At 42.0% G+C, this 12,278-nt stretch overlaps 2 protein-coding genes across 2 annotated transcripts in view; both read right to left on the bottom strand.

Moving 5' to 3' along the window:
- Window positions 1-489: 489 nt before the first annotated feature.
- Window positions 490-4,806, bottom strand: mlc1 (modulator of VRAC current 1; the record flags this gene model as incomplete). The annotated part of the gene is made up of 11 exons (XM_080504240.1): window positions 490-570; window positions 1,564-1,725; window positions 1,889-2,011; window positions 2,295-2,351; window positions 2,440-2,556; window positions 2,643-2,708; window positions 2,809-2,910; window positions 3,067-3,168; window positions 3,272-3,325; window positions 3,526-3,615; window positions 4,570-4,806. The coding sequence occupies 11 exons, from the start codon at window positions 4,804-4,806 to the stop codon at window positions 490-492; spliced, it is 1,191 nt and encodes a 396-aa protein (XP_080360366.1).
- Window positions 4,807-8,731: 3,925 nt separating this feature from the next.
- Window positions 8,732-12,278, bottom strand: part of btbd11b (BTB (POZ) domain containing 11b) — a 79,028-nt gene continuing 75,481 nt past the window's right edge. The window contains exons 12-17 of the mRNA XM_080505479.1: window positions 11,456-11,561; window positions 11,081-11,183; window positions 10,530-10,611; window positions 10,349-10,417; window positions 10,082-10,195; window positions 8,732-9,914 (exon numbers count right to left, since the gene is read on the bottom strand). Of these exons, the coding sequence (XP_080361605.1) occupies window positions 9,705-9,914; window positions 10,082-10,195; window positions 10,349-10,417; window positions 10,530-10,611; window positions 11,081-11,183; window positions 11,456-11,561 (684 nt within the window). The 3' untranslated portion in view covers window positions 8,732-9,704. The remainder of the gene's footprint in view (window positions 9,915-10,081; window positions 10,196-10,348; window positions 10,418-10,529; window positions 10,612-11,080; window positions 11,184-11,455; window positions 11,562-12,278) is intronic.

Below are 12,278 nucleotides of genomic sequence, written 5' to 3' on the forward strand. Positions count from 1 at the left end.
CAACTTTTTTTTTTTTTTTTTTTTTACATATATATACCGGTAGTTTAATCCTGACAGTATTTGACAAATGTATACTGATCTATGCATTTTGCATTGACAGTGCAGAAAGAAAAAATCTGTTTCAGTGCATACAAAGTGCTCAGCTGAGTTCAATTCGTTGTTCCTTCAGTCCTCTTGACGCTGCAGTTTGGAGGGAATTTTGATGGAAAAAAAACTAAAATAGACAAATTGCACAAAGCATTAGCTACGCAAACACCATAGTACAAAACAAAATAAATCTGTGACATTGTTCTTCCTATCTCGTGACTTTTTCTATATTTTTCATCTTTGTATTCCACCATTTGTGATGCATCTACGTCCCGTTTCCTTCTGTCCTCTAACATTCATTGTCACCGGATTGTACTCTTGTGCTTATAGCTTACATTGTGTATCTATTCCTTCTTTTTTTTTTTTTTTTTTTGTCACTTGTCACCAAAGTCCTGCGTGCACTCATTGAGCCATTTGGACCACGACTGCCTTCCAGGCCCTGTCTTTGTCAAAATCCTGCAGCATGCCATTTGACGCTTGCTGCTGACGGAGCAAAACACAAAGTGGGAGAAAGAGAGAAAGAGAGAGGGAAGGGCGAAGATGTTAAATGTGTTTAGATTAAATTGTGCATGAAATGGGAAGCGTGGCATATTTGAGGTTCATGTTGTGAACATGTAGATTTTGTTTACATGAGCTATACCGAGAGGATATGTCTTGAGGAGAAATGAACGCCACCTCATATGCATGATCTACGAACTAAAGAGTTGATCAGGGATCTGCAGCATCCGCAGCCACGTCTTTTGCAGCGGCTTCCTTTGAGAAAATTATTAATAAGTAAGCATTTTATCTTGTTTTTATTTCGCCTGCAAATCAGAGTCATTTTAAAAATTACTTTTATCTATTGAATTAAAAAAGGCTATAAAAAAGGGACAACAACTAAGTGTGTGTGTGAAAAAAAACTGCTTAGAAAATAGATAAAATACCTCAAATGTCCTTCCTTCCTGTGGACACAAGACTCTAGCGCCTCCCTGTTTTGCATTGTTTTCAGTTTCTGTGCATATATTCTATTCAATTCTATTCTTAAAAACAAAAAAAAACTTGGAAAAGTAGGATAAAACTGCTAAATTCAGGTACAAAAACAGCTGAAAATATAATGAAATGTCTACCATCCTCAATTGCAATTGAAACTTTAAAATGCAACATAAGATGCAGATTTTTGATTTTCTTTTTACGTGTTTTAAAACAACTAGACGCATATATGACATGTTAGTAGAAACTGTGTCAGCCTCATTCTCAAGGTTAAACATTTTTTTGTGGCTCCAAGTAAATTTGACTTAGTGGAAAATATAAACTATTTGGTCACAAAGATTTCAGACCCCTGGAATAGATGTAATGAGACAACAAGACTAAAAGAGCACAGCGGTCCAGTCATTAGTTATTTCCTCAGTGATGGTCTACGTCCCTCCAGCCCCCAAATCCATTTGATCAACAAGGAGGCCGCTCTCTTCCCAGTATGCCAGCTTGTGCCAAACATACCTCACAGTAATGCGCTGAGTTGTGCATGTTGTCGTCGCACTCTGGAGCCCCCATGCGGAGATGGCTCTTGTACTTGGCACAGTGCACCACGGTGGCCGAAGTCAGAACTGCCTGCACGAGCAGCAGGGCCATCAGGATCAGGAGCAGGATGTCGTAGGATTGCTGGAACACACACACACACACACACACACACACACACACACACACACACACACACACACACACACACACACACACACACACACACCAATAACATTAAAATTAAAAAAAAAATTATTTAAAAAAATTCTGAACATTCCACTCATTTCACAAACTTCCCCTTCACCTTGGCTGTCGGCACGTCGTACAAGAAAATTTCAATAAAGCTGATCACACTGCAGGACAGGAAGCCCGAGGCTGAAAAGAGCAGGGGCGACGTCACGCTGCTGATAGCAATCAGCACCTCCACCTGAAAGAAGACAGGAACGGGAGAAAAGAAATGACACAGGAAACGGAGGGGGCAAGTCGACGTGGTACGTATGGGTGTGAAACTGTACTTTCCCAGAAGACACTTGTGCACCCATTCTAATAGATGCAACACATCAAGACACACAAAGGTTTGGTTTGAGACTGCAAAGTAATCTTTTCCACAACTTGAAAATATAATCTAATATTGAACCTCTAATAACCCCCTTTCTCTGTACACAAACTATGATAACACTGCAATAAATTGAAAATGGCTGTGGACTCACCAGACATTTGTTGGGGTATTCTGACACCACATGACTGGCAATAGCACTGGGAAAACACTGCAAAGGATCACATGCAATTTAAAAGCCAATTTCTCATTTAGTTTATTACAAAATCGGTTCTATTGGAAAAAAAAAAAAAACATACGGCGACAAGGATCCAGAAAAATGTGACCGACAAGTAGGGGCCGGGCAGCAAGGCGTCCATGTTGAGTGCGATAATGCCTCCAAATACGGCGGAGATTCCCACAATGACTTCGATCACCTTTTAAAGACGTCAGCGATTTATAAATACACACATTGGGAGTGAATAGCGACGTCGTGTACACAAGAACGGAACAGGGTACTCACTGAATATGCTTTCAGGAGTCGAGTAGGGAACACTGCAGGTTTAATGACCACAGGTCTGTCATAGGACTAGAAGATGGACAGAAAGATTGAGCGGGCTTAGGATGGAGGGATAGATGGGGAGCCTTCATAGAGGGGGAGAGAGGCAATCAATCACTCATGCACACACCTTCCTGTGGCAGCAGCAGTCCTCCGCAGAGCGGGCTGACAGGATGACGGTGCTGGCCATCAACACCTCCAGCAAAATCATCAAGATGAGGTTAAAGTTGATCTGAGAACAGAAAGAGAAGGAAGGACAGCGGCTGAAGACTGGAGGAAAGAAACAAGAGGAAAAAAGGAGCTTTTGTTTTTGAGTCGTGACATCTTTTGCGAGAAGCTGAGAGATTCTGCAGCCGCTAATAGGACGGGTGGCCTGAGACGCATTTACATTGATGGCAGAGGGGTTCAGGACCAGTTTGCAGCCAAACCAAACCAGGCAAGTGGTTGTGACGGCAAACGTCGAAACGTAGACCACCTGGAAATCTGAAACCTTAAAATAAAACACGGGGAAGTCATTACAAAAAAAGAGCTTAATATGAAAACAGTTGCAAGATGATTGTCTTTATTAAATTTTTTCTACATTGCATACTCACTGCAACACGTCTGTTCTTGGCGATAGCAAAACTAGCTATTGCTGCAGGGATTCCCTGTGAAGACGATCAATAAACGAGCAGTTGAGGTGTTCATTTCGTGGATATTGTTGTTGATGGCTTTTTTTTTCTTTCTTTTTTTTACATGTCAGTCTGATTCAAATATAAACATTGCACTTGAGCTCATTAACATAACAGAAAAGCAGAGGCAAAATCTGTGCATCACACTTGACTGTGATTACACGTTGGTCACTTACAGAGCCGGCAGCACAGCGCAGGTAGTCCATGGCAACAGGGAACACATTTCCCAGGTACAAAGAGAAGCCTGACGTGATGAGCAGACTGCCCTGAGGGCACAGACGTGCATGCAGGCAAACACAAGACTTCAAGACACTGCAATGACCGCGCAGATTTCAAACATACACAATGTTATGGGGGGGAAAAAAACAAAAAAAGAAAAACATCTTCTAACTTTGCTGCAGGCTGGATCTGATCCGACAAATTGCAGGGTGCATGTTGACAGTATACAAGTTCATGAAAGCGCAAAGAACCATTGTGTGGGTTACATTCACACAAATGAGACGCCAATTTGCTGAGTGTTCTGCCAGGACCGCATAGAAACTCCATAGATTGTGGCCTTTGTTCCATGAAAGTGTCGTTTTTTTTGCTTCAAAGACTTAAATCCCTGGTGCCTTAAAGCAGCTTTCTATGAGAAAATAATCCAGGTGTCAAGCATCAACCATGGTGGTCTGAAAGTCACAATGGGACAGCACAATGACTACTTTATAACTCGCTGTGGATTTTCTTTCTTTTCTTTTTTTTTTCCTCCCCAAGATTTTCTAGTTGAGAATTCACAGGCAAAACTGAGACTTTGTTTCTCAACTAGGAGGAAAAAACAGGATACCTGCAGTAAAACTAAAAACCGCAGACACGCAGGGCATGCAAACAGGAATCAAACCCAGGGATGTTGCCACTGTGAATGCTGAACACTGCTCCACCGTGTCATATACACCTGTACTGCTTTATTCAGTTCAGGGTATTGGAATGTGGAAATTATTATTACTATTATTATTATTATTATTATTATTATTATTATTATTATTATTATTATTATTATTATTATTATTATTATTATTATTATTATTATTATTATTATTGGAAGCACAAAACAATATTTACTGCTGCTATTTAAAATTTCAAGCTTGGGATCCTTCTGTATAAGTAGAAAAACCCCAACCTTTAAAATTCTGCCGCTGTAAACGTTGCAGTGTGCCCCCCCCCCCGGTCATGTTCCCTCTCACCCCTATGAGGACACTGTAGAGCCAGGCCCTGTAGCTGAAGCAGGGGTGCTTTAGAGGCTCCGGCTGGGCCAGCTGCAGGTCACTGGCCCTCACGTCCACCGTGTAGCTGTCCCGCTCCCCCCGTCTCTCCAGTCCCCTGTCGACCCTCCGTCCCAGTGTCCCGTTGCCTCTCTCCAGGGTCGACACGGGACTGTAGGTGAACTCCTCCCTGGCGGATAACTCCTCGCGCTGCATCATTGAAACGTCAACGCTCGGAGTGAGGACGACTACCTACTTGGTAAAGAAACAAGGAAACATGTTTAATGTTAATCACTTCAAAACCAGGACAAATGTGAGAATTCAGAAAAAAAAGAATTAAAAATCAATGGAAAAAGTGCTTTGAAATGAGGGAACCAGTCATGCAAAATGACACAAACAACCCCTGCGTTCTGCCTGCCTGAGCAAAGAGAATGGATCTTCTTCTTATCATGATTATTCCCAGTTCCCACATATTTCTTCCACTGCACTCACCTATTGTCGGGCCTTTTTTTGTTTTGTGTTGCAGAGTCGTCACCGTTATTGTCCAACAAAAAGTTTCCTTCAGCAACTGCGATGGAATGGCCACATTTGAGAACAGCTTATTTTTGTCTGCGACTCCTTCTGCTCCCCATCTCACTCCCTCTCAACACTGTCTTCTCCCCCCTCACACCACCAACTATTCTCCTCCTCCTCCTCCTCCTCCTCCTCCTCCTCCTCCTCCTCCTCCTCCTCCTCCTCGTGTCCTTTTACCTCTCCTGTTACACGACGTTTCTCAGAGACTGTTCTGAAAAGTTTTTTTTCTTTTTGAGCCCTTCAAAGCGTGGAGCTGAAACACATGGCTCTTGTGCTGCCAGCCTACTTTGTGCCAAAGCGAGAGCGTCTGTGCATGACAACAAGGGGAGGACGGAGGGGCTCGCGCTGGGGGCAGAGTTAGCGGGGCAAACACCCCCCTCTTTTTTTTTTTTTTTTTTACCCTCAAAGTGGCTCATGGACACACACAACACACACACACACACATGCACAACAACCCACTCACAGAACAGAACAATAGGCCTTCAGAGACGAATGCATGATGTGTTAGGAAATGTTACTTTGTAGGAAAAAGTTCACAAAGACACTCTCAGGTACTTCATGAAAATAAAGTGAAACATGTCACTCTAGCAGTTTCCTTGAAATCCTCCCCTCCGTGCTTTGCTTGCAGTCCACAGCCCAGTAAATTAAGATGCCCAGCGGAGCTTTAGAAAAGAGGCAACAGAGGCATTTTCATGGCTTGGTCACGTGGCTGACACTGCTAACCTGAAGATGGATCATTTTGGCTTCGAATAAGAATCTCCTGAGGAGAAAACCCTGTTGGATGACGACATCTTGTGAGTGTGGGTTAATTTTGTGTATGAGTGTGTTCATGTATGTGCGCCTCCGGATTCCATTCAGTGTTTAACACAGCGAAGCATTCTCAGCTCAACATTGTTCCTGCGTGGTGGAAACCATGGAGACTCCTTAACAACTGCTGTCTCTCTCTCTCTCTCTCTCTCTCTCTCTCTCTCTCTCACTCGCTCACACACATACACACACGCACACACACAAGGTTGTGTTTATATGTCCTAAGGGGACAATACATTAATTTACATTAATTTTCCACAGACGAACTCTCAGCTAAACGACCACTGGCCCATCGATAACCCTGAATTTAACAGTAAGACCCACTGCAAAACACCCATTACTGTTCAGCTCGCCTGTTACGTTTTTAGGTCAGAGCCGTCAACGGGAGCGTCAAGGAAAAACATTAGGAACCGCCTAACTTTAAGAGTTTTGCTAGCCTGAGAACATCTTTGCACCTATTGACGTCTCTGCGTTTACAAATATGGGAAACTTGAAAACTGAAAACCTGAGGAAGACATGTCTCGATACGTGACGTGACATTTTGTATACTATTGCGGAGCCAAACAAATCTTGGCTGTTTACTTTTTGTGACATTGATGTCACCATGAAGAGAGAAATGAATATCACAATTGTGTTTGGCTGCTGGCAAAAGGCCTTAACCAAAACACTCTAATTAAAAATCAATGGCATCTGCTAATGGAAGAGTGAATCTCTTGACAGTCAGTTTGAATCAATGCCTGCTTGAGAAGAGGGAGATGAAGTCTTCAGAGTAGCAGTGCATTGTCAGGACATTATGTGCTCTGGTTTTACCTTCCTTTGCACAGAAGTGGGCTCAGAAAAAAAACAACAAAGCTGAGTCTGTTTTTCATGCACCTCTGAGGCTCTTTCGCTCTCTCCCTCGTCTTTCTAGACATATACTTTCAAGCTGATTGCTTTGCATCAGTCTGGCTCCCTCCGTGACATCCACTCTATCAGTGCTTCCGCTCCACACCTCCAGTCTTTCAACTTCCAGGCACATCTGCACTCTGAAATTTAGTAATAGTTCATCGTATAATGTGCTGTGGAAACTGAAATAACAGCCAAAGAAATTGTGAGGCTTTATCAGCAGGTGTGCAGTTGGGATTACCAAAATGCAATTATTGCATGATGAACGAAGTTTGAAGAAAAATATCAAGCATGTCATAATAGTCGAATCATTTTCTTTTCACAAGTAATGACATTTGTGTTTTTTTAATTTGCTTTTTATTGATTATCTGTCAATTAGTACTGATGAGGAAAAACTCTTTGACTTAGTGTCTATGACAGTCGTCCAAGCTATAGTGAATTAAAATTCCATTTGTTTTTCAGCCTTTCATTGCCCATTTTAAATCTTTTATCTGCAAAGTGTTGCTGTCAATATACTGTTTTTTTTTTTTGTGCACAAAATGATAAAATGTCTCATTTAATCCAAATCTTAAATAACATCCCAACCTTTTTGGCTTTGGGGTTGCATTTTTATTACCATTTTGCTAGTGTGGGTGCTCCATAAATGTTTTTAGGTTTTTAAATCCAGTGGCTCCTTTCACATATTGAGCTGCAGTGACATGTACATGCAGCGCGGTGACACATTAAATCATCTACCTGCTGAAATGTACTCTGCCAGCTGTGAGGAAAAAAAAAATCACTAACAGGACAGGCTTCAAAAAATCAACCTGAGATAGAATTACAAATGATTTCTTCCTCCTATTTTCGAGCTAGAAACTGCACTCAACATGAACAAATGAGTCTTTAATCATACCAGTGTTTTTAGTTATAATCACACGCGCTCAAATCAGCCATAACATTATGACCACCCAAGTAATAGTATGAAGGTCCCACTAATGTTGTCAAAAACGACATTGAAGTATCAAGACATGGATTTCTCTCGGTGTCTGGCATTAAGATGTTTTCTATTTAATGAAGCTAGAAGTTAGGGCTGGCTCAGGCCACCCTGGACCATTTTGTAGTGAAGCTGCTGGGCGACCTTCACTGCTGACCAAGAACAAACAGCAAGAGCTGCAGCTTTGGAGATGAATTGACTCAGCAGTGATGCCATTCAAATTCGGCCTTGCTTAACTCGTTCAAATCATTTTGGTTGCTCTTTTTGAGTTTCCCTTCTTCGAACGCATCAATTTTGAGAACACAACACTCTCTTGCTGAGTCATATAATCCACCCAGGAACAGGTACCACATTAATTTCTCTGTGTTCATAATGTTATGACATGTCATGTGTTTCCTCTTGTAAACAACTCATAGCTTAAAGAAGTCATATTATTCAGCTTTTCAACACTTTCACATGGATCTTGTCGGTCCAAAAACATTGTATTCAAAGTTTATTGCTTTTCCTCCATTAGAATATTGGGTCAAAGGAGCTGCATTCAGAATCTGCTGTGTCTGTGTGAGCTGGACTGACTCCGCCCACACATCTTGGGAAGAGGAGGAAGTACTTCCTCTCGTGGTGCCATGTGCCAGAGCAAAGAGTGCCTAGTTGTGGGTGGAATCAAAGGGGAGGGTCGTTCCTTGATTGTGATTGGCTAAAACCCCTGATGACACTATATAGGGTTTGATTTCTGATTGGCTCATTGGTGCAACACTTTTTAAAAACTGAAGCAAGCCAGGGAGTGAGAGGACACACTTTCTTCACTTCTGAGGTGGATAATATGACCTCTTGTATGGTAAAGAACTAGCCAGGAGCCTCACGCACACACACACACACACACACACACACACAAAACAATGACAAACATTTGACTGTGACACATTTATAGTGACCCATGCTGATGACAAAACTATCCTCAAATTTGAAAGCAGCTCCTCAAAGTAATCTCTCAACAGTTCAAAACAGAGAAAAAAAACAACCCCAAAAGAAATAACACCAGTCAATCCCTCTGACATGCAACATTTAAACAGTTATTTAAAAGATGCGCTTTCCGTTTTTACAGCAATATCCAACAGTAAGACACATGAGAAAACATCTGTGGCTATATATACATTAACTTACATTATCAATAGCTCTGTTTATGAACATATTTACACAGTAGTGGATGAAGTTGGACATCTGCTCTTCCAACCATTTGCCTAAAGTCAAGTGCTTCAGTCACATTATACTTTCTGTCAGCTATTTTTTTTTTTTGGTCCTGTTTCTTTAAAGAGTAATCAGCACAAATCTAAATTACTGACAAATATAGAAATTATTTTCTCTGTACAAGTCCAGATTTTTTGGAACAAATGATCACAGCAATGAGAGAGCAATTTCTCCTCATATCCAGGAACAAACTGATGGCTTATCACATTTTGCTGAGGGCAATTATTGTCTCAAAACAGAGTCGACACACGCTCCGACCAGAACATCCCGTCCTCTGGGTTCTGTAATCCCCACCTGGTCCATTCGACTCGGGCGCAACACTTAGCTGAGGAATCACTTGCCGAACGAGGAACATCGTTACAGTAATATATGTTATTGGCAAACTGTGGCGTAATACAGTTATCTTATGACAGTCATGTTAGTAGACATATATATCAACAAAGCAGACAGACAGACTGGTAACCATCTGTGCTAAGATAACAAGAAGCGTATGAGCAACCGATGAGCTTCACGGAGACAAAGATCACAACTGGATAGTCTCATTTTTGCTCTCCGCGACCTTCAACTCAGATGCTTATCGACAGAGGGCCGTGTCCCTGATTGCTCTCTGGTAAATATCCGGTCGGTCGGGAGTTCAGACGACGGATCCTTTGGAGGAGGACAGGTGGATGGACTGAATGCGGATGGCGAGTGTTTTCTGCAGGTCCTGCAGGATGTCGCAGCCGGGGCTCTCTGGCGGCGTGTCGTACAGCAGCTGTTTGAACGGCTCCAGTTCGATGAGGACGACCATGTTCTTCAGGAAGTAGCCCTCGATGTATGACGCTAGATCCGGGGCATCAAGAAACTGCGAAGGAAATGGACAGAAGTAAATGTTTATCGACAATTCGAAGAGGTCATTTTCAATTTGACTAATTAATTGTAATCTTAAAAATTTTTTACATTGATCAACTTGTCTTTCCCAACTGTGAGATTAAAATGTAAAATAGAGTCACACATAGGGTACATATTTACCTTTGTGTGATTGTAGAGTTCAACACAAGTTTCGGTGTTGATGTTCTTTGAGCATATAATCTCACAGTGCCTCTGCAGCGCCTCCAGCTGGAAGAACTTGGCTGCAGAGAGAAGCTAAAAAAACAACAAAACAAGTTACAATTTTTTTAAATGCAATGGCAGAAATCTATATATTTTCTTGTAGTTTTCTATAAATATGGATATTCTGTGTCTTACATCGCATAATAAGACAATATATAATCACGAAGACTGAACAAATGCACTAACTTCCATGATATCAGTGTTCCTGATGTGCAGAGCATCTGTCCCCCCACAGTACAGATATTGCATCACCAGCTGAAAAGCGGAGATGAGAAAATAGAGAGATGGATTTATTAAAGAGTGAATTCAATCACGGGTGGCAGAGTTGCAATTAAACGAGAGTCCTTGCGAGATGTGACTGCACTACCTGGAAGATGTGGTATTTCACATTGCTGATTTCAATGCAGGTATTTTCCCCACAAGGTCTGTTTGCAAGAAGAGATTTGAACCTTGAGAGAAAGAAACAGGCACAGACACAGTGAGAGACAGACTTAAAAAGAGAACCTTGGCTAGAAAACATACGCCTCTCTGTAATTCGATATTGGATGCTTATTCAGGCTTTGAACACTCTGGGACTGGAAATACACTTTAATCACATTCAGCAGCTTGTAGCAAAGAGTAAAAGAGCCTTGAATTATTGAAAAGTAAGCAGTGATTATTTGGCGAGTGCTACTTTCTTTTTTTTTTCATGTTTTCTTTGAAGATTTATTTATGTTTTGCGTTTCATTATTGCGCCTTTTCAGTGATTTCATGATTCGCATTCAATTCCCATCAATACTACTTAACCTGTTGGACACCCTGTCAAATACATCAAATGAAGACCAAAATGCAGGATGTTGTAGTGATCTGTATCCATCTGTTATCATCAACGACACGCTGTAAAACTTTCCAATATAAACTTCCTGATGCAAACCGTACCTGTTGGAAGCTGTGAAGAGCAACACCTTGTGTGCGTAAAAGGGCTTTCCCTCCACCAGAAAAGTCACATCAGACATCTCTTTGTTGTTCAGAAAGTGAGGATCTGAAAAAAACGGGACGGCCAGAAAAACTCTGATCAGCATAAGAAAAGCACGTGGCGTGTACAACTTAGCCTGACTACCGATTCTAAACATGTTTCACCGTTTCCATTCCAGTTCCTCTGCACTAGATGGCAGTACATGCACTTTGTACTCACAGTCCTGGAGAGATTTGCCTCAAAATACATGCATAGAAGTGCTTTTTTTTTTTTCTCCTTTACCCATGCTGATTGGAGAGCAGAATGAATTAAATGCAGTGATAAAGACGAAGGCTCACCCAGACGGGATGACTGCTTTCTCTTGATCTCTGCCAGTTTGGGGATGGGATAAGGACCGTAGCACTGGGTGAAGATCGCAGACAGCTGCTGGCTGATCACTTCATTCTGACAACACACAAGCGAGAGATACCAAAGATGGGTTCATGAGATCTCACTTTGGAGTTTGCCGCACTCAGTCAGAGTCCAAGAGTGCATGTTATGCAAGAACACCACTCTTCTCCTACACACAATGACCCCCAACACAATTGTCAGCACAGCGAGAGAGAGGTTAAACGTCTGCATCTTTTTCAAGTTGTGGCTTCACTTTGTTCGAGCTCAAATAAACCTCATAATTCACAGATATCTCACATCTCTGACGGGGGGGGGATCATGTGAAGCAAAGCTGTAAGTCCCACAAGTGCAGTCAGTGCTGGTTGCACTCACTCAGGCATGATAGCAAGCAAACGGCTATTAAAAGCCGCCTGCTCCACTGGGGATTAAAAAAAAAAAAATACGTTTCTCAGATTCCCTTTACATTTTGTGCAGAGATGTGCGGTGGACAAAAGACAGATGACTTGTACCTTGAGGCCTTTGGCCCTCAAGTGGGTGGAAACAGTGCCAACGGTCCCCGAGGCCTTTGTGAGGATGAGGGTCATCGGCTCTGGCCATACATCAACCAATACAAGCAACAGGGACTGACACAAAAATGGCCACAGTGTATGAGTGAGTATGTGTGTGTGTGTGTGTGTGTCCGCAGGGCTGTTTATGCACTTTATTCAAACAAAGGTATATGCATCATGACATGTTTTTCCCCATAACTACAGTGACAGCAAAAGTTGTCAC

This window comes from Blennius ocellaris, assembly GCF_963422515.1.
Source record: "Blennius ocellaris genome assembly, chromosome: 11".
NCBI lineage: Eukaryota > Metazoa > Chordata > Actinopteri > Blenniiformes > Blenniidae > Blennius > Blennius ocellaris.